Below are 25021 nucleotides of genomic sequence, written 5' to 3' on the forward strand. Positions count from 1 at the left end.
GTGTTTGTTAGAGGAGACATCTAATTAATTTGCAAAGTTAAAATACTGAAACATCAACTGCTAAATTTAAATTTAAGTACCCTTGGCTTCTTAAATTTTATAAGGTAATATATGCTTGGGTCTATTAAGCGTTTTTTTAATATTTATTTTTTAGTTGTAGTTGGACACAATACTTTTATTTTATTTACTTATTTTTATGTGGTGCTGAGGATCAAACCCAGGGCCTCACACATGCTAGGTGAGCACTCTACCGCTGAGCCACAACCCCAGCCTCTTAAGTGTTTCTTTTTCAAAAAAATTTAATTATTTATTTATTCTAATTTGTTATACATGATGGTAGAATGCAATTCATTTCATATTACACATATAGAGCACAATTTTTCAAGTGGCTGATTGTCCACTGCTGCAGCCTGGCTGGGCACCGAATCACGAGCCACTCAAGCAGGAACAAAACTTTATTTTGAAAATGCCCTCAATCCCTATAGGCGCCAGACAAGCCAGCGGATCCACCCACGTGGTGGCGTCTACCAGAACCGCCCCCCCACCTCACCCGGAATTCCCTCCTACCATCCTTCCCCAACCAATGGGAACTCTCCAGGAGTCCCGGAGCAGGCCAAGGTGAACAGCAGGAGTCCAATTTCCATATGAATGTAAATCTTAACATAATCATATCATCTCAATGGCTAGCTGGCATCACCTTACAACCGAAAGTGCCATGCATCATATTATTTGCTTGTGGCTCCTAGCACTCCACCCCTTTATTCCTCTAAACAGTTTCTCTTCCTGGTACTCATGCTGTTGCTGTTAACCATTTATTGCCTAACATAACAGTACCTTGCTCTCAGGGACCTAATTTTATTTTGATGACTGGGGCAACCCTTACTTAAATACTACTAACAATTAAAGAGCAATACAGACTGGAGTGTAATTAAGTGCCCAAATATGTGGCTCAAGGGTAAGAATCACCAGCCTTTCAACATAATGAAGCCTGTGGGGTGAAGAAAATGACTGTTCGTCCTGGCAGAACCCCTTGTCCCTCTCTCCCACATATACTCACCTTTATCTCAGAGACTCCTAGTTCTTTCACCCCAAACTTCTTTGACTCATGCCCTCCTCCCTGCATCTGAGCCCAGCAGGGAATATGGGGGAGGGGGGCGTGACTCCCACTTGGCTGGAGTGCTGGTTTATGTCTCTGCCAGTCTCTGGGAGGTGCTGGATGAGCTGCCCTAGTCCAGCTGCAGCTGACCCAAAGCACTTCTGCTTTTCAATAAGTCCTGAGGCTGTGGAGGGTGGGAGTAGCCTCCAGTGCTAGGGAGTATCCCTAGCAGAGGTTCAGAGGTCCTCCTGGGCTGTTTAGGGGCCCTTGGCGATGGCCACATTCAGATACTGGCTGGAAGCCAGGGGAGGGAGCTTGGGGTAAGGGGAGGGCCCTGAGGGAGGGGTCAGACTCCTTAGGAAAGAGTTAATGCGAAGAGAGGGAGGGGATAAGACGAAGAGACCGAAGGGAAGGCTCAGGTAGGGAAAGCCTGGTAGGGGAAAGGGAGCTTGCAGGAGCAGGGGGTCAGAGGTAGGGAGCTTCCCCCTTCTGCACCCTCATCGCAGGGCCGCCAACTTCCAGCCGCAGCGGTGACTTTCAGTTTCATTTCCACGGACCCTCCTGCCTGGGCAACAGCCGCCACTGTGATGCCCAATATGTTCAGTTGCAGGCAGCTCCGGGAGACGGGCCAGTGCTTCCTAGTCGTTCGAGGACTGGACATGGAGGCAGATCGCGAGCAGCTGCGAACCGTTTATAACCCCTACTTCAAGATCAGGTAAGGGCCTACGCACCCCCGGCCCGAAAGGTGGGCCCTGCCTACCTCTGCTGCCTCCTGCCACTCCCCTCGCACTTCTCACTTTAGTGCAACCAAACTTTATGTGATACTAATCATCACTCACTATTACTGAGGTCTTCTATGTGCCAGGTGCTGGGCTATGTGGCTTGCTGCAATGCTACTATCTTGGGTGAGGATCACAGCAACCTTTAAAAGAGGCAAGCCTTGCCATTCCCATTTCTTTTTTTTTTTTTTTAAGAGAGAGTGAGAGATGTGTGTGTGGGAGGGAGAGAGAGAGGGAGAGAGAGAGAGAGAGAGAGAGAGAGAGAGAGAGAGAGAGAGAGAGAGAATTTTTTAATATTTATTTTTTAGTTTTCGGGGGACACAACATCTTTGTTTGTATGTGGTGCTGAGGATCCAACCCGGGCTGCACGCATGCCAGGCAAGCGCACTACCGCTTGAGCCACATCCCCAGCCCTGCCATTCCCATTTCGTAACGGAGGGAAGCCAGGCTCCCAGAGGTGCAGTAATGGCCCAGGTATCGAGGTCACACCCCTCACCTTGACTCACTGTGCCCTCCCTCTTTTGCCTGGGTAGTGCCCATTCATCTTTGGGAGACCTGTCCCCTCCCCTAGGCTGCCCTGGGAGCCTCAGAGGCTGCACTGGGGTCACACACTGGAATCTCTGGGATCAGTCTGAGTGCTTCTCAAGGCAAATCTGGCCTACGTCACCAAGACTCGGGTCAGGTTCTTCAAACTGGACCACTGGACTGACTCGCGGCTCCCAGAAAAGAGGAGAAAGAAGCTGAGCTCAGATATCAGCAAGCACCACAAGTCACTGCTAGCCAAGAACTTTTATGACAGGTGTGTGTCCGTGTGTGTGTGTGTGTGTGTGTGTGTGTGTGTGTTTGTTCGTGCACACACACTTGCTTGTGAGGGGTGCTCAGAGCACGGGGGAAGGGGCTGTCTAACCAAGAAAAGAGTAGTTTGCTCAGGTTGTGGGGAGGCCTCTTCCTTAAGGAATGGGGGAAGCAGGTGGGGTCTTGGCTGCGGGTGGGAGCATGGCTGGCACTCTCCCCAGGGCATCCCCCAGCCCAGGCCCCTCCTGCCCTGGCCCCCACCCTTGACTCCCACTCTCCCCAGGGCTGAGTATCTTCACGGGAAGCATGGGGTGGACGTGGAAGTCCAGGGGCCCCATAAAGCACGAGATGAGCAGCTCCTTATCTGACTGGATTTGAACCACAAGGAGGTGCTGACCCTGAGGCTCCGGAACAGAGGAAACAAACCTGCTACCCTCAGTCACCTCTTCCCTTTCTGCTGGACACCCCAGTTTGCCTTCTACTATGGTGACCAGAAGCTGCCCTGCCTGCTGGGCCCCGGTGAGTAGCTTTCCAAAGGGAAGAACTCTGGTGGGCAGGGCTTGTCCTAGCAGGGCTGCAGCTTTGGAGCACACACTGTGGCTGTCCTTTCGGGATGGGTCCGGCTGGGGTAGTGTCGGGGTCAGCATGTTGGTGGGAGGGTCCCTGCCTTCCCTCCCCCCTCCCATTCACTCAACCTTCTTCCTGCAGGTGAATGCTATGAGTTGCATGTGCAATGTAAGACAAGCTTTGTGGGCTACTTCCCAGCCACGGTGCTCTGGGAGCTTCTGGGACCTGGGGAGTCTGGTTCAGAAGGAGCTGGCACTTTCTACATTTCCCGTTTCTTGGATGCCATCGCCCACAGCCCTCTGGCTGCACAATTGAAGTCCACAACTCCCTTCAAGTGCACCTGGATCACTGGAAACCCTGTGTTGACCAACTGGATAGAGGAAGGACTTATAAGCCCTCTGTCCAGACCTGATGAGTCTTGGCATGTCCTTATCACAACAGTGTGGGCCCTTGGGAAAAGCCCAGAGCTGGGAAACAGGGGCCCCTTTATTCCCTCCTCTGGGCTCAGAAAAATTTTTCTGCCTAGGAAGCAAATTGCAGGAGAGTAGCAGGAACAAGGACAGTAAGAAAACATTTTTTTAAGAAGTGTTTTCACTGTGTAATGAATTATCAGGCAGCCCATTATAGATCGACACACCTCTCTCTCTCTCTCTCTCTCTCTCTCTCTCTCTCTCTCTCTCTCTCAGCATTGGGGATCAAAACCATGCATGCTAAGCCCATGTTCTACCCAACCCCCTCTCTTCGCTTTTTAAATTAAAAAAAAAATGGTAGTACTGGGAATTGAAATCAGGGACACTTTACCACTGAGTTATAGCCCCAGTCCTTTTTATTTTGAGACAGGGTCTTGCTAAGTTGTTGAGACTGGCCTTGAACTTTTGATCCTTCTGTCTCAGCCTCCTGAGGTGCTGGGATTATTGGCATGTACCACCGCACCCAGATCTCTCTCTTTTTTAAAACAACTTTACTGAAATAATTCACATATCATACAGGTCAGTGATTTTTTTTAGTATGTTCACAGATATGTGCAACCATCATTACAGTCAGTTTTAGAACACTTTATTATGCCAAAGAAGAGTGACCCAATACCCTTCAGCTACCACCCTTTTATCACTCACCCACCTGCTCAGTGTTTAGCAGCCACTCACTTTATCTCTGTCTCCATAAATTTCCCTATGCTGGACATGTCATTCGAATGGACTCATGTGTAAACATCTTTTCGACATAGCTAGCTAGTTACAAAATACTGTAGGACTTTCACAGTTAGATAATTGTTCACTTTTTGTTAACAATATATAGGTGCCAGGTGCAGTGGCACATGCCTATAATCCCAGTGACTTAGGAGGCTGAGGCAGAAGAATTACAAGTTTGAAGCCAGCCTCAGCAACTTTGTGAGGCCCTATGCAACTTACTGAGACCCTGTCTCAGAACCAAAATTAAAAAGGGCTGGCTGGGGATGTGGCTGAGTGGTAAAGTGCCCCTGGGTTCAATTTCTGGTACCCCAAAACAAAAACTATATATATATATAAATTAATCTGGAAGCCTGCATACCCCAAAAAATCAACATTGGCTATCTCAGGATGGTAAAAATGTTATTATAATTTTTTGCCAGATTCTTTTTTAATAATGAAAATGTATTATAAATAATATTTTTAAAAATATTCCAAGTATTGGGCTTTCCAAAATTGGTCCAGCCATGGACCAAGCAGCCACATGAGCTAGTGAGCTCCATGTCCTTGGGCAGAGGCTGCCGACCACCCTTTGGCAATGGCATCACAGGGGTCCTTGTGCCTCCTCCACGGAGGGGCATTCCCAGAGTCTTGAAGGTGACAAGTTCAATGTTTATGACAGCTTTTCCCCCTACTTCTGCAGTGCTAAAGGCTATGACTTGAAGCTAAGTATGGAACTGGGGACCTACTACCCACCCCCACGCCTTAGGCAGCTGCTCCCCATCCTTCTTCAGGTAACAAGTATCTTCACTGCCTCAAAGGAGATTGCTGAGATCAAGTAAGTGCCTCCCCTCGGTGCCCCACTCCCATCTTCTCTCTCCCTGCTGGCCTCTGCCTGTTGCTTTGTATGTCTGTCCAGCTTCCCAGGCTCTATTCGCTCACCCTTGCTGAGCATGCCCACTTGCCAGGTGCTGTTCCAAATGGGCCTTGCCCATTCTGGTGGGGAACAGTGAGCACTGATCATTTCTTTTATTTTACTTGTACATTCCATATTGTGGTGAGTGCTTTGAAGAACTCAAGTAATGCTAAAGTAAAACCAAAGCAGGACAAGGGGATGAATTGGTGATGTTTTACAGAGAACAGTCAGTCCTGGTCTCTTTGAGGAGGTGACATTTGAACAGAGAATGACATTTGAATGAGGTTAGGGTGTGAGTCATGGAAGGAAGATCTGGGGGAGAATGTTTCTGCCATAAGATCTACCACGGATACTCAAGTCAGGTCTGAGGTTGGATCAAGGACATCGAAGGAAGCAAGAGTTGGGGCTCCCTTCTTCAAGGCCTCTGACCCAATCCATTTCTCTGTCCTTCTGGTCTTCTCTGATTCCTGGTGTGTTCCTAGTTGCAAATGGGAGAGGGTAGATGCTCCTGGTCATGGGGGTGCTTGATCTGTCCCTTTCCTGCCCTTCCCACTTCATTCCCCAACCATCACTGCCAGGGCCCAGCTGGAGACAGCCCTGACGTGGAGGTGAAGGAACTATGAGGTGAAACTTCGACTGCTGCTGCACCTGGAGGAGCTCTAGATGGAGCACGACATCCGGCACTATGACCTGGAATCAGTGCCCATGATCTGGGACCCTGTGGACCAGAACCCCAGGCTGCTCACGCTGGAGCTTGGGGCTCAGATCAGGTGCAGGGAGGGCAGGCTCAAGTCAGCCAACCTCTATAGGCCATTCCTAAATACAGGGCAAACTAGAAGAAGGATGAAATGGTTCCTGTCCCAGAGGGGTCAGCAAGGGATAGGGTGGGCATCCTTTGCCCAAAATGGTGTCAGAGCAGGACATTGGGGTTTTAATCTAGACTTTGCTACTACTGGCTGTGTGATCTTGGGCAAGATCCTTGCTTTCTCTGAGCCATAGGTTCCTTATCAAAAAAGCATAGAGTTGGACTGGATAATTCTTAGGCCCCTTTCTAGCACACAGATTTTGAATGTGTGTACCTTAGACCAGAATTACCCACAAGAATGAATTTCTCCACACAAATGCAGGTGGGAAGAGAGAACAAGGATGAACAGGGCAAGATGACTACAGGAGATGAATTTTAACAAGATTTTAAAGGCAGAGTAGAACTGAGCTGGTGAGAGGGCAGCTGAGTAGAGTGGGAAGCGGCTGCCAGGCCTTAAACTAGCACCTGGAGTTCTGAACCTGTGAGAAGCTTGGGAAGGTTGTATCCTTCCTCTCCCCAAAACTCCTGTCTGGTGGGAGAGGAAGGGAAACAGGGAAAATGCAGCTCTCTGAGTCTTGGGTTAGAAGGCCAGAGCCTCAGTTTTTGTCCCTCAGAGGTCTGGAGAGCCTGGAGGTTGGGTCCTTCAGTGACCATGCTTGGGACAGAAGCTTGCTTACGTTCACACCCTGTAGGTTCCTGGTGTGACCGAGAGCCACCCCTCAGTGCTGCGGGGGGACCACCTGTTTGCCCTCCTCTCCTCTGAGACACACCAGGAGGACCCCATCACCTACAAGGGCTTCATGCACAAGGTGGAACTGGACCATGTCAAACTGAGCTTTTCCATGAGGTGGGTGTTGGGGGAACCCTTCTTCAGTCTTCTCCCTCAGGCCAGGGGAGACAAGAGGCTTTCTCCTAAGATGAGTGGATCCCAAGCACAGGGCAGGGGCTTTTCTTCCAGGGAACTCTGAGCTACCCCAGCAGCTGCCTCTCCTAGGGAGCTTTTATGGAAGTCTTGGAAAGAGAGAGTGGAGCAGAGGGAGGTGGAGGGAGGTCCTGGCTTTTTACTGTCTGGCCCACCTAACTGGAGCTCCTCTACCTTTTTCCCTATCCAAACCCTCCTGAGCTGATTTGTGGATGGGCTGACCTTCAAGGTGAACTTCACCTTCAACCGCCAGCCCTTGCGGGTCCAGCATCGGGCCCTGGAACTGACAGGGCGCTGGCTGCTGTGGTCCATGCTTTTTCCTGTGGCCTCCCGTGGTGTCCCGCTGTTGCCCTCAGATGTGAAGCTCAAGTGAGACTGAGGGCAGGGGACTCCAAGGCTGGTTGTAGTGTGGGGCTTGGGGATGGAGTCTGAGAGGCCTCTGGGATGCTGGATAAGTTGAAGTTCAGATTCCCAGCCTCCCTGCCAGGCTGTATGACCGGAGTCTGGAGTCAAACCCAGAGCAGCTGCAGGCCATAAAGCACATTGTTATGGACACCACACATCCAGCCCCCTACATCATCTTTGGGCCTCTAGGCACTGGCAAGACTGTCACATTAGTGGAGGCCATTAAGCAGGTGAGGCTTGAGGATAAACCTGGGACCTATATCCTTGACTCCCCCAGATGGAGTGGTTTTCCCCAAATACTGATTTCCTTCATCTCCCTGAAAGTTCTTGTTTCTCAGCAGCCATCAAAAGGAGGTGGGGAGGGCTGGGGCTGTAGCTCAGTGGCAGAGCACTTGCCTAGCATGGGTGAGGCACTGGGTTCAATCCTTAGCATCACATAAAAATAAACGGATAAAATAAAGGCATTCTGTCCATCTACAACTACAATTTTTTTTTTTTAAGTGGGGAGCTAGAGTCAGTGTGGCTGTTGAGCACTGTTGGGTAGGTTGGGCACTGTGTGGCTCTTGGAGTGACTTTTTGCATTTCGGTATTCATAGACTTGTGTTTTATTGCAGTTGTTGTCCCACGTCAAAGTGCTAATTGGACTAGCAGGGCTCCAGGATAGAACTTGTTTTTTATATCACTGCCTCCCTTGGCTGTGGGAGGCAGATGCTGCACTGACCCAGTGTGAGTCACCAGAGTTTGGGAAACTGCTTCCCACACTCTACCTGTCCGCATCTCAGGTGGTGAAGCACTTGCCTGAAGCTCACATCCTAGCCTGCGCTCCGTCCAGCTCAGGTGCTGATCTCTGTCAGTGGCTCTGGGTCCACCTGCCCAGCTCCATCTACCACCTCCTGGCCCCCAGCAGGGACATCCGTATGGTACCTGAGGACATTAAGGTAAGGGAAGTGCAGAGGGGATGGCAGATGTCTGGGAGACTCTAAGGGTAAACCAGAAAACTAGGGAGACTTGGATCCTCACCCTTGCGTGGGTGAGAACCCTCCCTGGGCCTCAGTTTCCTTGTCTATAAAGTGGCCCAGTGCCAAAGTGAGGGTGGGCATGGGTAGAGCCAAGCTGATGCCTCATGTTGCTTCACAATCCACAGCCCTACTGTAATAGGGATGCAAAAAAGGGGGAGTATGTGTTTCCTGCCAAGCAGGAACTGCAGGAATATCGCGTCTTAATTACCACTCTCATCATGGCCAGCAGGTGGTGAGTGTGTGTGTAAATAAAAGGGTAGTGGGCTGGGAAGATGGGGAAGGGTTCTCAGTGGGTGAGTGAGGGACCAGATTGGGTGAGCATTCAGGTTTGGTAGTTGGGTGCCCGGGGATGACCCTGCCTGGCCTGACACCTCCCAGGTTGGTATCAGCCCAGTTTCCCATCCATCACTTTACACACATCTTCATCGATGATGCTGGCCACTGCATGGAACCTGAGAATCTGGTGGCCATAGCAGGTGAGCAGCTCAGGGTGGGCTGCAGGTGTGCCACCCTGCATGGGGAGATCCCATCACTTACGGTTCTCCTCATACCACCTTTGCCTTCTAGGACTGATGGAAATTAAGGAAACAGGCAATCCAGGAGGGCAACTGGTGCTGGCTGTAGACCCTCGACAGCTGGAACCTGTGCTGCGGTCCCCACTGACACAGAAGTATGGGCTGGGGTACTCGCTGCTGGAACGGCTGCTCACCTACAATGCCCTGTACAAGAAGGGCCCTGATGGCCATGACCAAGTTCATCACCTCAGTTCATAACCAAGCTGCTATGAAACTACAGGTATGCCCACACCCTCATCTCCCTCTACTGCTAGCCCATGCCTTCGCACCCACTGCGCCCCAGCAGGAGGCTCTGGTCTGCATTCCTGGTGCTCTGCGCCTCTGTGATGCAGAAAGGACTATAGACTGGAAGGTCAGAGGCCTCCTTTGGCTAGTGGTTTCATTCTGGACTAGTGAGATTATCTAGATATGGGGGTGGTCAGACACCAGGATGTGTCTGATGTCTGTCTCAGATGGCATTTCCAAGCAATCCAAGGAGAAATGAGAAAATGAATAGTTTTTCATAAACATATTATCAAATTAGAGGGCTAGGCAGGGTTGTTTGTTTTGCAGTGGTGGGGATTGAACCCAGACTCTCACACATGCTAGGCAAAAATTCTACCACTGAGTTACATAGCCAGCTCTGTTTTGTTTTGTTTTTTTAAGAGTCTCTTTGTTCCCCAGGCTGTCCTCAGGCAGTCCTCCTACCTCAGCCTCCTGAATAGCTAGCTGGACCTACAAGCACACAGAACCACACCCTGTTTATATGCTTCTTTTACTGAATAAATTTAGACATTAAAAATGCTTGGATGAGTACCATATAGGACAGTTGCAAAAAGGAAATGTTATTGTGTCGTTACTACTTTTATTTTTGGATTTAACATATTATCTCAAATAAGGGTAATGGGAAGTGATACATTGTTTTTGCACTGCCCTTCCTTGGCAAAATTGAAAGCTGAGTCCCTAATTTCTTAGTTTTTTTTTCTTTTTCTTTTTCTTTTCTTTTCTTTTTTTTTTTTTTTTTTTTTTTTTTTTTTTTTTTTTTGAGGGATGGGGTGTGCCAGGGATTGAACTGGGCACATGTCCACTGAGCCATATCTCCAGGCCTATTTTGCATTTTTTAGATACAGGGTCTTACTGAGTTGCTTAAGTGCCTTGCTTTTTGCTGAGGCTGGCTTTGAACTGGTCATCCTCCTGCCTCTGCCTCCAAAGCCACTGCGATTACAGGCATGCACCACCATGCCTGGCAAATCTTAGTTTTTAAAAGTAATTTGAAAAAAATAATAATAATTTTACTGGTCACTGGATCCCTATGGACCCACAAGTTCTGCTTTATGTGGTGTGCAATGCCTGGCAGGAGAGCTTGCAGGTGAATGTGTCCTGCTATGCAGGAAGCAGGAAGCAAGACGCTCATGTGTGGGCCTAAAGCCTGTCCCCCCAGGGCAGGACAAAAGTAATCCAGGCCTTGGTCTAGCTCTCCCTCCCTCCTGCCTCTCAGGTCCCATCCCACCATACTGGACATTCCCAACCAACTCTACTACGCTGGAGAGCTGCAGGCCTGTGCAGATGTGGTGGATCAAGAGTGCTTCTGCCGCTAAGAGGGTCTGCCTCAACAGGTGAGGCTGGACAGAGCAGGACTCAGGCCCCCACCCCCATATCTTGATTGTTTACTGAAGGTAGGAAAAGGCTCGACTGGACACCAGGGGTCCCTCCAGTTGTCCCCTTGGCCTAAGCTTCCTTATTGCCTGCAAGGGTTTTGGAGTGGGAGGGAAAGGAAGCAGGGAAGTCCAGCTGAGGGTTTCTTCTAACCCTGTGACCAGGGATTTCCCATCATCTTTCATGGTGTGATGGGCAAAGATGAGCATGAGTGCAATAGCCTATCCTTCTTCAACCCTTTACAGGCTGCCATGGTGACCTCCTACCTGAGCTGCTCCTGGCCCTTCCTCTAAGAAAGGGAAAGCCCTCTTGAGCCCATGAAGTGTTGGAGTCATCTCGCCATACTGGAAGCAGGTCAGACCCTCAGTTCCCAGCAAGGATGGGTCCTCCCCCAGGTGATACCTCTAGAACAGCCCTGGCCTCTGCTGGCCCTATATCTCAGAAGAGTGCAGAGGTCAGCTGCCTCCTCCCTCTTTGCTCCCCAGCTCTCTGGCCTCCTTCCTGCCTAGTTCCTCTTGAATTGAGGTGACTGCATAAGAGAAAGATGCCTTTCCCTTCACTCCAGGTCGAAAAAATCCGTTATTGCATCGCCAAACTTGACAGGGAGCTTCAGAGACTGGAAGGACTTGAAGGTAACACACTACTTCACATTCACTCTCACCTTCTTTGTACCCTTCTTTTTCCCAAATCAGAGACCTCAGCTCCTATGCCACTGCTTCAGTCTGGCCCATGTCCCTGTCCCACCTCCACTGCCTTGGACAGAACTGGGTTTTTCCCCATCCTCTTGCTCCTCAAAGCTCCAGCTTATAGTTCTGGCATGGGATCAGGAAGCCTGCATGTTTAACAACCTCCCAGGTCACTGTGATTGGGCAGGTTTGAGGTCTTTGCCCTAAGAATGAAGTCCAAATGCCACAGCCTACCCCCATCTGTCATGTGATATTGTCACCTCAACTCCACCCTCAATAGCTTAACACTTGCTCTGAGATGGTGATTCCAAGCTCTTAGTACAGAGAAAAGTCACCTGGAGGGCTTTTAATACTACCAGGGCTGCTCCCAGCCAATTAACACTGATATCTGGGGGCAGAGCCAGGGCACTAGTATTTTTTACAGCTCCTCAGTTACAAGCCTGAAACCTACTCTTTTGAGATTTGGAGACATCTGCCTTGGAAAATTCTGATCAGGAGGTCTGGGTTAGGGCCCCAGGTTCTATAGTCTTAAGAAGTACTTGCTGATTATCTCCAGGAAAGTTTCAGAAACACTGTTTGTAGTTACTGTGTTCTTTGCAACACTGTTTGCTTTGTTCTGATGGCTTTACAGGCCTGAATCCCAGAGCTAGCTTCACTCTTGAGGCTTGTGCTTGCAGAGCATGCCTCCTGTCCCCTGTGGCAGCACTCACCCACTGATCAACAATTGCCCAGTGTACCCTCCTTGCAGCTCAAGAGCCATGGGGCAGACATCCCTTAAGTTCCCCTTGAACCCACCTATTCTCACACCCTGCCTCTATCTCTTTTAGGTGGGCTCTGTGGAAGAATTCCAAGGCCAAGAATGCAGTGTGGTCTTCATCTCTACTGTGCGAAGCAGACAGAGCTTTGTGCAGCTGGATCTGCACTTTAACCTGGGTTTCCTTAAGAACCCCAAGGTTGGAGGGCTGGTGGGTGTGGCAGGAATTCTTCCTTCCTCTGGCCCTTCCTTCCCATGACCCCACCACTTCTTCCTTCCAGAGGTTCAACGTGGCTGTGACCTGGGCCAAAGCTTTGCTCATCATAGTGGGCAACCCCATTCTCTTGGGCCATGACCCTGACTGGAAAGTGTGAGCATTCCTGCCCTGTAATCCCTCATGGTGGCCACAAGCCCCAGCTTAGGCAGCTGTATCTTCATTAGTACCTGCTTATGGCTCAATCCTCAGGATCAGTTAATCTTCATAAAACCTCCATCTTATTTGTAAGTGAGCTAACATTTAGAGCTTGAGCAACCAAGGCTCAGATGTGGCAGGACCCAGGCCTGGCCTCCAGCCTGCGCTGGTACTCCTCATCCAGGCCTGCACAACTCTGTGTGCCAACACCTCTGTACCCCACAAAACGGAGGGTATACAGGGTGTCCCTTTCCTGCCAAACTGGAAATACAGAATGGACAGAACTTACTTCAAGATCTGAACAAGCTCAGCCCCTCTACCTTAGGTATGGCTGGGCCAGCCAGGCAGGGGACAGTGGTGGAAGAGAAGGTAAAGAAGACAAAGCATACCTCATTTCTTTCTAGGGCCCCATGGTCATGACTACCTCCCCCAGGAGTGGGAGAGTAAAGGGGGCCTGTCCCTGCAAGTGGAGCCTGAGTGGAGGAATGAGCTCTGAAGACACAGCTTCCTGCCTTCTCACACTAAGCCAAGCCTTAGCCCGCTGCACCCAACCCTGAACCAGAACCCAGCTGAGCTGCCCCTCTAAGGGACAGGAAGGCTGGGGGAGGGTGTTTACAACCAAGCCATTCCATCCTTCCACTACTGGGGAGAATGACACATCAAGCTGCTTGTTAGCATTGTTATGGGGGAAGGGGAAGGAAGAAAAACTCTGAAAACAAAAAATCTTGTTCTATGCAAAAGCCTCTTGATCGTGTCTCCTCATCTTGGCCCCAGCTTCCTGTGTCCCCAAGCTGACCTGCAAGAGGGTGAGACTGTCACACCCTGTCCAGGGCCACATCTCCTCACAGACTCCATGTCCAGGGGAGGAAACTCAGTGGGAAGCCACCCACCAGTTTCTAAATTTAGTCCAGGCTAGAGACCATGCCCCTCACCCACCTCCCAGGCTAAGCCAGGCATGACCTCATCTCTGCTCTAAGACTCCACCCTTCTACCCTAGTCCTGCCTTTGCCAACAGGGGGCCAGTCTGGCAAGAAACTTGGAAATGAAGAGAGAGATGGGACTCTGGGCTTGTAGCCAAAATAGGAACCAGACAAAGAAAATAAGAAGCTGCCACACACGTGTTGGAACCTATGGCCTTTATTCATGCCCCCCAACAAGTGAAGTCATAGACAAGGCCCCTGCCCAAAGGAGAAACCCTAATCCACCTACCCTAGAAATGTTCCTCTGAGCCAGAAGTATATAAAGTGCTGGTGTGTGACCATCCTCTGGGGAGGGCCAAAGGGAGCAAGAGCCCTACCCCTGGACCAAGGCAGCAGGGAGAGGGACTGCTCAAGAAGGGCAGGCCACAGGCCCAGCTCCCAGAGGACAGGGAGGGAGGGCATGCCTGCCACCACTCTGGGGGCTAGGGAAACGAAGCAATCCTGGGCATGAGGGAACTGGAAAAAGGAGCCTTCAGCATGGAGTCCTAAGGGTGGAGCTCAAGGGCAGGTGGGTGATCCCTAAGCCCCTGTGAAGGAAAAGGGCATCAGGAGCTGTGGGGATCTCAGAGAATGGGACAGCCCCTCTGGCACTTATTCTTGCGGACCTGGAGGCCAGCTTGAGTGGCCATTTCGAAAACCTCCCGCAATCCCTTATAGGTTTTGGCAGAGCACTCAAGGCACTGATATGACTTGCCATATCCAGCCTTCCTCAGATCCGACGGGGTCCTGAGAAGACAGAAGATAAGGCAGAGGAAGCTGTTGGCTAAGTGTACCTCTCACCACCTCACCCATAACAAATACCTCCTCCAGCCTTGAGCTTACAAAGCATCCAGGCCCCGGCTGCCCCAGGCAGGGATCTAAACCTCATGTTTACATTCAAAGTTGTCCCCAGACTAGCCCCTCCTCTCCTACCTAGTTGCAGACCCTATGGTCCACATATGTTTTGCCTGAATATGTGTTGGCTACCTCCTAAATGACTACCTTCTCCATCATCCCCCCAACCCATCCTCTGCCTGCTGTCCCCGGTTTAAAACCTTGCCTTATATAATTATCCTCTCAAGATAGTCTCTATTCCATACCCTGGCAGCTTCATGTAATAAACTCTTCCTCTGGTCAGTGGGCCACTTAGTGAGACCCTGAATTAGCCAGCTCCCTCACACTCTAAGCCTTTCTTCAGCCATTGATGATGCCCTTCCTCCCCAGGTACACTGATGGCACAGTCTGCATACCCTAAGTGAAACATAAGCTGTCTCCCCATGGACAAGGACTTCCTTATTCATCTTAGTAGCCCCAATTCCAAAGACAGAATAATAAACTGGAATAAATTAAAATGCCAAGTGACCTTGGACAAGTCACTTCATTCTATGATCATCTGATTTGATACTGAGGTTCCTTCTGGTTCTTAGAAGGGCACACACATGGGAGTGGAGGAGGTAGATATCACTATGACTGCTTAACACAGGACAGTTGGCTGAAGAGAGAGCTCCTTTCTGCCCCAGCCTGCAACCCCTCAGAGGGCACCTTCTTCCCCAGGGTTCCCCATCAGGCAGCCCCACCCACCTGCTTCATCTTGGCCAGCTCTCTCCTGGTATGCTCATCTTGCCTCAAGTCCTTCTTATTCCCCACTAGGATGATGGGCGCATTGGGGCAGAAGTGCTTCACCTCCGGTGTCCACTTCTCAGGAATGTTTTCTGCACAGACATGTCCCAACAGGTACCTCAGTTTAAGCATGTGAGCACTGGTCTTCCTTCCCATAGCAGTCTGAGGCTGATGGTCTCCTTCATACCTCAAAACCCCGTCCCTTGTAGCATATCCTCCCCCAAGCCCTTCCAAACACTGGAGATGCCACAACAAAGGAGCCAGCAGAGCCTGTGTGGCCCTTGTGACTCCATCCCCACAGCCTCTGAAGATGGCTGACTCCAAAGCGTCTCTACCCCCTCTCTCCAAAGTCCTCACCCAAGCTGTCGTGGCTGTCAATGGAGAAGCACATGAGGATGACATCTGTGTCCAGATAGGAGAGAGGCCGAAGACATTCATAGTCTTCTTGCCCTGCTGTGTCCCACAAAGCCAGCTCCACCTGACAAACGGGCAATACATAGCTGACCCCAAGGGCCCCAACCTACTACCCAGAGATTCTCTAAAACCACTAGTCCTGCTGTGTGCAAGGCACCATATTAATCACAGTCATAACAAACTCAATTGAGTTTTTCTTTAAAGTTCTAAGATGTAAACTGGGTGTACTGGTGCATATCTATAAACCAGCAATGTGGGAGGCTGAGGCAGAAGAATCGCCAAGTTCAAGGCCATCCTGGGGAACTTAACAAGACGCTGTCTCAATTCATTTAAAAAAGTAAAAAGGGCTGGGGATGTAGTTCAGTGGCAAAGTGCTGCTGGGTTCAACCCCTAGTAACCCCTCTCCCACAAAAGTCACTAAAATGTGTTTGATTTTTGTGATCTCAAATGAATTGCTATCGTGAATACCACTTTAATTCTCACACTCCTTTGGGGTAAGTCATGCCATCATCACCAATTTGTGGTGGTGGGGAGTTTAAACCCAGAAGCAAAGGGACTTGGCCCTGATTACACAGCGAGTATGTGGTAGAACCAGAGGATATATCCAGGTTTTCTTTGGGGTACTGGGGATTAACTCAGAGCCTCATGCATGCTGGGCAAGTACTCTACCAATAAGCCACACTCCAGCCCTTTTTATTTTAGAGAGGGTCTGGATAAGTTGCCCACACTGACCTCAAACTTGTGATCAATCTTGCTGCTTCAGCCTCCTGAGTAGCTGGCATAATGGGCATGTACCACCATATGTGACTATATCCAGGTTTTCTAAAAGTGCAGTTTCATTTCTCAAATTTTACTTGTTTCCACAGGAAAATAAAACAAAAATGTGAGTGAGTGGTAAGGAAGGACATACTACGTGACCAGGAACAGGGTTCCAAGGCAGGATAGGAAAGGGCTCTTGGCCTTACCTGCTTGCTGTCCACCTCAATGTCTGTAATATAGTTCTTAAAGACAGTAGGGAAGTAGCCTCTGGAAACTGATCCTTGCTGAAGACAATGAGGAGGCAGATCTTTCCACAGGCACCATCCCCCACAATCACCAGCTTCTTTCTGATTGCAGCCATGGCTGGGGCTGGCAAACAAGAGGCAGTAGGGATTTGGGGGAAAAAACTGGTAGTCCAAAAACTGCTCTGTGGCCTCCAAAACCTCTCCACAAACCTGGAAGAGAAAACAGAAAAGGGGGCTTGCTTCGGCACATTCTTGCCAAGCACCAATCCTGTAGGAAACAGAGTTTAAGATTCCTAATTTCTGGGACAGGGACAGGTCTTCTCCAATGGGTTAAAATATAGCAGTGGGAGGTGGAAGAACCCACTTGGGAACCAGAAAACATGACTTTCAATGTTATCCACTCAATTGAGGGGAAACATTCAGCAAGGTGTTCAGGGATGCCTCCAGAAAAGCCAGCTTTTATCTGATTTGCATATTGGAGTCATGAGACAGATTTCATTTGTAACAAGATTTGATACATTTAAGGTTTAATAATTGCTAAGGTGTAATCTAGAACAGATTGTCCCTCAGCTTGAGTCACGCCTGCCTAGTCAAAAACAAGGAGTCCCTCTACAAAACCAGATACTAGCAGAACCACTTACTGGGTGGCTGATATGTAAGAGAAGGAATATTTATAAAGCCCCATGGTGCCCACTCTTTGTTGGGTATTTTGACAAAAAATATTTGCCTCAGTTTCCAGTGGCTTGTTAGGTGAATGGTGCACTTCCCATTTTGGCCAACAAGGAAACTCTCTGAGGGTTAGATAATCAGAGTGTCAAGGACAGCACTCAAAGCAGGGCTATATGCCTCCAGAGTCTCTGCCTTTCTACATGTCACCTCAGAGGTGGAAAGGAGAGCAGGAGGAGGAAAACCCAGACAGAGGACAGAGGCAGTAGTCAGCAGCTTCTCTGACTCACCCCACCCTGTCCCCAAACCCCGGGTCACACAAAGGAGGCTCAGTCCAGGCAGTGCCCACAGCGCACATTCGGACAGCCTGCCTTCCTCCCCTCTTCCTCCTGGGCCTGGTGGCAACACTAGGTTACTCAGCCCCCAATAGGGGACAATGACTACACTCTAGGGAGTCACGCATCCACCACAGCAGAGGGACAGAATAATCCACTAGGGAATCACCTCCACCCACTCTGGAACAGCCCCTTCCTCCCTCTGTCCAGCTCACTTTTATGCCCTGCCCACCCCTCCCTGTGACTCAGGGCAAGGAGTCAGCTTCCCAGGTTACCATGTGTCCCTCATCACAAACACACATGAAGGAGCAGTTCATCACACCTGCAGTTCATCACACCTTCACAGTTCCCCTCACTTCCTCCTTCCCCAGGGAGGGGAGCCAAACCCCACCCAGCTAGATTCCCAGCCCTGCAGTCAGGGAGAAAGAGAGGGTGTGCTCTGGAGCTGAAATGAAATCTAGGCTGTTGGGAAAAGGGAAGGAGCTAGAGCCTGGGCTGGGAGGAGCCCCAAAAGAAATGACAAATGAGGACCAGTCCCTCTACCAACTAGGCAGGGAGCACAGGGTATGGTAGGTAACCTGATCTCTGCCTCAAACCTAGATTTTCCTCAGTCCCACATCCTGTTATGCTGGATGCTGGGCTGAGCTCTTCTAGTCCCTGCATTCCACCACCTCACATTATATAGCCTGGGTCTGCTTTTTAGGAAGCAGAATACTCCAGCCCCAGGCTGTTTCTCTTCAACAGTGAGATGCTAGGCGGCCCCTCCCTCTCCTCCACTTACACCTTCAGAAAACTGGGATGTGGGGGAAGAGGACATGAGTCACTGAGAATTTATCGGAACCACTCTCCGGATCACAGAGGGGCTCTTGCTGATACCCCAAACGACAGGGAAGATGTGCCCTGCCAGCACATCCCTTTCCAAACAGGGGTTCATTGAAGTCTACCCAGGTGAGTGACACTAGGATTTCTTCCAATTCCCCCACCTACTCCCATTAGTTCAACTTATGCAGCTGTGTAAACACAGGCTGGGGTAACTCCAACCCAGGCAATGCGGATAGAGAACAATCACTACTGATCTACCAGTCACTTAGGCAAGAGTGCGCCACTGCCATCCCCCAGCAAGGCAACTGGCACCAGATGGTGGGAGGCAGAGGCCAGAACTTCAGAACAAGGACATGAATTAAGTGACCTGGAACCCCCAGCTCAAAAGATTTTCCCTCCAGGCTCTGGTTGGGCCAGAAGAGCAAGCAGCCCAGGCCAAGCCAGGACACAAGGCCCAAGGCCAAGATGGCAGGAACAATAGTTCCCTGTGAGAGTAAACCCCAGAGGAACTGCCCCACTGACCCTAAAAGGGGCAACCAAACCCCACGCAGAGACTGAAGTGGAGCTGGAACAGAGCCTGGAACTTCTGGCGCCTCCCCTGAGACAAGATATGTGGGATACCTAGCTCATTCTCTTGATTTTCCCGCAGATCCAGTGGGCCTCCTACCTGGCTCACTTCCCCTGAAGTTTGGGAAAGACTCACTCTTCAGTTGACACCTCTTCCTCAACTTTAAAACCAGAACTGAGAGAACTCTGTGCCCTGGGCTCCCCAGCCAACACCCCTAAAATAAATCTTTAGCCTAGCTGGGGAGTGTGGAGGGTAGATTCCTTCACACACTCCTATTAAGGAACACAGGAACACACACGGGCTGGATCCTTCCAGGTCTCCCCTACGCCATCCCCCAGGCAGTTTCCAAGGACTTTCGAGGGCAGTGTCCAACCTCCGCAGAACAATGACAGCCCCCAAGGGTCATTATTCCCTCCATTCCACTGTCTGGGCCTGGAAGAACTCCCAGCCCATCCCTAGCACCCCAGGCCAGGTCCGCACTGGGCCATCCAGCCTGGGGCTAGCCAGGGCGTCTGGGCTGGGTTCCCTTGCCTAGGGAGATCAAAGCCGCTCCCTCGTTCCGCGGGGGAGGCTAGGGGAAACCAGGAGGGAAGGGAAAGGGCTCCTATCAGGGCCTCAGCAGGAGAGAGCCCCTGCCAGGCCGCTCCTAGGTAGGGCCCCTCGCTGCAGTCCGGGGGAGGAGCCCAGCAGGCTGGACCCCATTGCAGCCCGGACGCAGCGTCCAAGGGGAGGGAACGGGCCAAAACCCCTCGCTGACCCGCCCGAGCTCCCAGCGAGTGGAGAGGAGGAAAGTGTTCTCCCGGGAACTGGGAGGCCCTTCTCCCCCTGCCCGGACCCCTGTACCTTCCTCTCCATTGCCTCCAGTTGCGTGGCCGTTGCAGGAGGCTGAGACTGACCCTAGGGGCCCGGCCCCGCCCCCACCCTCCTTCAGCCCTTGTCTCCGCCGGCCTCTGGCCCAGCCCCAGACCGCCAAGGGTCGCCTCCGCTGCGGCGCGAGGATTTGGGGCGCCTGCCCCGGGCTGGGTGAGAGGCTGGAAGGAGAGTCGCTGCGAGCTGCCAGGACTGCAGAGGAGTGGGCGGGCGGCGACCGGAGCGGGTGGGACCCCGGAGGACTCGGCCCCTGCCCCGCCTTCCAGCCCCTAGAGGCAGATGGGCGTAGAGAAAGTTGAGAAAGTTGAGAGGCGCTCTGGGTGGCATCAGGAAGGGCCGCTGCTGCCCTCCCGCGGCCAAACAGCACCCGCTCCTGCCCCACCTGGGCGCTCGCGGGAGGCAGGACTGGGAAACCTGGGTGCCAGCGCGGGCGATGGAGTGGGACGTGGTGTTTGCAGAAGACCACTCTCTGCCACTAGAATCCTTGCGGACCTTCCGGGACCTGCAGACCCAGACCACCGTTCTGCCTCATATTCCCTTCCTTCCACTGCCTGGAATTTCCGAGTCCAATTCCTACCTACTTCTCCAAGGGTACTACTCTTGGAAGTGCTTCTGGATCCCCAACCAGGAATACAGTTCCCACTCCTATTGTATTATTGTGTCCTTAGTGACGCTTAGCCCCCGTCTGATGTGTTACATACCGTATTTACCTACATGTAGATCTTTCTTGTAAAAATGACTGAGAAGGTGGACAAAGAAGGAGGAAACCTGTCAACATTTTATTGACTTGTATATTCTAGGATCTTCATAACTCAACCTTTTAAATACTTGTCACAATCCTTTGGTTTGGTTTGGTGCTTTGTGTGTGTGTGTGTGTGTGTGCGCGCGCGCGTGCGCTCGCAATATTAGTGATTGAACTCAGGGCTTCTCTATTGCCAGCTACTTCCTTGGCCCTTTTTAATTATTTTTTTCTGAAATTGTCCTTTATTTTGTTGTACTAAAACTGATACAAAGTAACATTTTAATACAGAACCTCCCAGGTTGTCAGATCCTGTAACTGCCTGCACACCACCCATCACAGCCCAATTTGCCTGCAATATAGAAAATCAATGTGTAACCAATGCTTCAAGAATGGTCTATAGTTTTTCTCAGTTGTCTGAGCTAGAAAACTTGTACCTGAAAAAGAAAGGTCAGCATTGAGAACCGAAGCTTGTTTCTCTTTTCAAGTGCTGGGCAAGAAATCATATCCCTGTTTTAAAAATATCAGTAATGGGGCTGGGGATGTGGCTCAAGCGGTAGCGCGCTCGTCTGGCATGCGTGCAGCCCGGGTTCGATCCTCAGCACCACATACCAACAAAGATGTTGTGTCCGCCAATAACTAAAAAAAAAAAAAAAAAAAAAAAAAAAAATCCTTAAAAAAAATATCAGTAATGGCTAAACTACAATCTCGTTTCTAGACTTACAAAGAATAAAATCAAGTCAAAGACATCTTGGTATTAAATGAAATTTTAGGAACAGTATTAAAATATGGATCCTACACCAATGACATTGGAGCCTGGTATAGAACCTACTAACAGGACACTGCAGGACACACCATTTAAGGAATCTTCAGCCAGACTTATCTGGCCTCCGAAGTGCATGCCCTTTTTATTGTATTTTGAGACAAGCTCTCACTAAGTTGCCCTGGCTGACCTCCAACTTGCAATCCTGCCTCAGCCTCCAGAGTTGCTGAGATTTACAGGTACAGACCACCACATGTGGCTCCAGAGCTAGTTTATGCCTATTCAAGCAGCATAAATAATCCCTCTTTTACACATCTTATACACATTGTCCCACATGTTGCTGCTCCATCTTAACAGTGGATTATCATTGGAAATCACTGCATGCATCATTAAATAAAGCATTTTCCATTGTGTTTCCACAGCTGTTTGGAAGAGACTGCCCAGATTCTCTTCAAAGCATTTAGCCAGTCCTTCACTGGTGGCTGGTTGGGTTGTGTCCATACTTTTTGAGTTTCCATTTGCTCATCTATAAAATAGGTAATAACTATCCTACTTTTTGGAATAGTCATGAAGGATTCAAGAGCATGCCTGGGTTAAGAACTGAAAAAGAAAAATGGGAGTTAGCATGATTGTTCCTCCCACACCACAGCCCATTTTTAAAATTTTTTGGGGATACCAGGGATTGAACTCATCCCCAGCCCTATTTAGTACTTTATTTAGAGACAGGGTCTCACTGAGTTGCTTAGCACCTCGCTTTTTGCTGAGGCTGGCTCTGAACTCTGGATGCTCTTGCCTCAGACTCGCAAGCAGCTGGAATTACAAGTGTGCCACTGTGCCCAGCTCTAAGACCCCTTTTAAATGTCACTTCCTCCTCAGGTCTTCCCTTCCTGCTCCCCTGTTCTCTGTGGCATCCATCGTTTCCTACAGTGACTTTGTGCCAGGCTTTGAGCTGCTTGGGGACAAGGTGGGCATCTTACCCACCCTTGCCTCCCAGAGGGCATAGCACAGAGAAGCAACTAGGGCTGGGCACTAGGAGAGCCCCTCCTGTCTGGAGCTATGCAAGGTGTGCCCTTCTCTCCACAGGATGAGTGAAAGGGCCCGTGCAGAACTGGAACTCAGGCCACTGGCTGCTGGCACTGTGCTTGATGTGGCTGTGGACCCTCCCGGCCTTTGCTTCCTCGAAGCCTCCAACTGCTATAGGTTAGGGGGAGGCAGTAGGGACTGGGAAGGAGGTTTTCCAGCACACCTGGAAAACTGGATAACACCCCACCCTGTTCCACACAGCGAGCAGATCTCGGAGGCAAAGTACAATCCATAGATTTCAGGGTTCTGACTCCTCCTTTATTCATCACCCAGGCAACTGCTCCCTTCTGCTATCCCCACCAGGAGGATGCCTGGGCAGACCCACTGTTCTCTGTCCCTTCCAGGCCAGAAGGTGTGCTGCAGGGAGAGAGGCCCTCGGGTGGGGGCTTAAGTCTAGCCTCCTGGCCTAATTCTGGGGTTTTCCTTCTGGGATGTCTGAAGCCTATATAAGTGGATGATTCTCCCCACGCACTGTAAGCCCTGGGGCCCTTGCCCTCACCCTGAGAAAGCAGGGAGGTGGGGGCGGGACCTGGTGCCAGACTTCAGCTTTCTTCTGCTCAGACCCAGGGTCTGCCAAAGGGTAATGAGTGCGGTTTCACTGGGGAGGAACAGGAAGATTTCATCTGCTTCTTTCTCCCCTGTCATTGGATTTTTTCTGTGTGTGATGCTGGGGATCAAACCCAGGACTTGATGCTGCTGGGCATGTGGTCCATCAGTGAGCTAAAACCAAAGCCCTGGAAATCTCTTAAATAACCTTCCCCCAGCCAGGTGTAGTGGTGCACACCTGTAATCCCAGTGACTTCCGAGGCTGAGGCAGGTTGAAGCTAGCCTCAGCAACTGAGCGAGACCCTGTCTCCCAATAAAATATAAAGGGCTGGGGGTGCGGCTCAGTGGTATAGGGCTTCTGGGTTCAATCCCTAGTAGTTCCCGCCCATCACACACAAACAAGAAAGGAAGGAAGGAAAGGCCTTCTCCCTAGCAGGTAGAAGCGGCTCAAGGACCAACAGGTGGGTGGGAGGGGAGCAGGGCTGGAGGCCTGGACTGGGGACCTTATCTGATGTGGCTGGCCCCATCAGTCTTTGTAAATCAGGGCACCTGTGAGGTGATTGCTTCTCACTGCTGCTGCCACAGGAACCACATGGAGGAGCACTCCCAGACCGTAAAATGCTCCTGCTTTTCCAGCCAGGTGGCTGGCACTATGTGGGCAAAGTCCTCCTGTGAGGATGGTGAGTGAGAAGCTAGGCCCTGGTCAGTGAGACTCTGAGCAGAGAGATAAAGAGGTCTGGTTGGGCCTTTTCATCTTCTGGAGATCCAATTTCATACCCATCTCAGGGCTTTCATGATCAGAGTCTCAAATGACAGGGCACCCTCTGGGGGACAGGAGGGCAGATATGACTATCTCTGTGTTATAGACAAGGAAAGCTCTTGTTGTGTGCTGTCCCTCACTGCCCAGCCCACACCTACAGACAAGTTCCCTCATACTTTAGGCTTTCTGCCACACACAGCCTTTCAGACATGGGCTCTTCACCTACTGCTCTCTCCCCAGCCTCTTCCACATGCTCTACTCTCAACCCTGCCTTTACATGAACACTTGTGTTCCTTCGCATCACCCTTTCCCACCTACCCACTCTGGCTTCTGTTCTCACGCTTAAGTGGCATCTGAGTAACCATGCCCAGTGTGATCACATGCATGCCAGCTTGTGCCCTTCTGGTCTGTGGACCTCTGCACATAGTGCATAGTAGCTCACACACACCAAGCTGAAGATTGGTACCTCTGTGCCAATGATATGATTGCCTCAGAGGCAACTTCACCTGCCTCCTTTCCCCCTCAATGTTTTTGGTGAGATGCTGGGACCTGTAGGATTAAAGTTGGTAGGGCTATGTCCCCAGGCCTCAACATTTCTTCATCTCTGGGCATCCCAGAGTAGGCAGAAGACAAGGGAAACATGGGATTCCATGCCAGGAGTGTGTGGAAATGTGTACCTCATTTGCAGACCCCCCCCTTCACTGCTGGCTGTGCTTGCAGAGAGCTTAGAGTTGCACTCCTGCCTCCTGCCCCAATAGCCTCTATCATCCTGCAGAGGTGGTGGTGTCAGATGGAGCCCTGCCTGCCAGGGGAAGAGTGTAAGGTGCTCCCGGACCTGTCAGGATGGAGCTGCAGCAGTGGACACAAAGTCAAAACCCACTAAGGTATCCAGGTGGACACCTCATTCTACTCCTCTTCTTCCTCTTTTACCTGGGGCAGCCAAGGGGGCACAGAAGCCCTGGGGATCCAGGATGGCATGACCCAAGTTGGTATCTGTGAGCAGTGAGATACTCACTGCATCCCCAGGTGGTCCTCCCATGTACAGTCAGACTCTGAGGACTGGTGTTAGGGCTCTGGGTCAGAAATCCAGGAGTGTCTTTCTGGTAGATTTTTTGATGGGCCATATGCCTTGTTTTCTCTTCTTTGCCTATAGTGAGTTTGCTTCTGGAAAACATCAAGTCTATACAAACAAAGTGGGGAATTGGGGAAGCTATCTAGATAATTCAGGGAGGAGTCTCTCCTCCTACCTGAATTCCAGGTATAGTAGTCACTCTGCCCAACACTTCTCCATGGACTGTCCCCCCATTCCCACAATTCTAAACTCCAAACAGTTCATACCT

At 50.6% G+C, this 25021-nt stretch overlaps 1 protein-coding gene and 2 pseudogenes across 2 annotated transcripts; 2 read left to right on the forward strand and 1 right to left on the reverse strand.

Moving 5' to 3' along the window:
* Positions 1–1683: 1683 nt before the first annotated feature.
* LOC144256121 (helicase MOV-10-like) lies at positions 1684–13028 on the forward strand (annotated as a pseudogene).
* Positions 13029–13726: 698 nt separating this feature from the next.
* LOC144255969 (rho-related GTP-binding protein RhoC-like) lies at positions 13727–16733 on the reverse strand (annotated as a pseudogene). Its single transcript, XR_013344020.1, has 4 exons — positions 16491–16733; positions 15469–15589; positions 15073–15203; positions 13727–14238 (listed from the first exon to the last, which is right to left on the reverse strand). The product of XR_013344020.1 is annotated as a rho-related GTP-binding protein RhoC-like (transcript).
* A 3490-nt stretch (positions 16734–20223) lies between these two features.
* LOC144256122 (chemokine-like protein TAFA-3) lies at positions 20224–24564 on the forward strand. The gene is made up of 4 exons (XM_077801234.1): positions 20224–20440; positions 22382–22492; positions 23452–23601; positions 24440–24564. Exons 1-4 carry the CDS (start codon positions 20224–20226, stop codon positions 24562–24564), a joined length of 603 nt encoding a protein of 200 aa, XP_077657360.1.
* The last annotated feature ends 457 nt before the right edge of the window (positions 24565–25021 follow it).

This window comes from Urocitellus parryii, chromosome 7 (genome assembly GCF_045843805.1).
Source record: "Urocitellus parryii isolate mUroPar1 chromosome 7, mUroPar1.hap1, whole genome shotgun sequence".
Classification (NCBI taxonomy): Eukaryota; Metazoa; Chordata; class Mammalia; order Rodentia; family Sciuridae; genus Urocitellus; species Urocitellus parryii.

Coding starts and splice junctions, on each gene's coding strand:
- LOC144256122 (XM_077801234.1), top strand. CDS start 20,224: ATGGAGTGGGACGTGGTGTTTGCAGAAGACCACTCTCTGCCACTAGAA. Junction 20,441..22,381: donor ATACAGTTCCCACTCCTATT/GTATTATTGTGT, acceptor CCACAGGATGAG/TGAAAGGGCCCGTGCAGAAC. Junction 22,493..23,451: donor GAAGCCTCCAACTGCTATAG/GTTAGGGGGAGG, acceptor TGGCCCCATCAG/TCTTTGTAAATCAGGGCACC.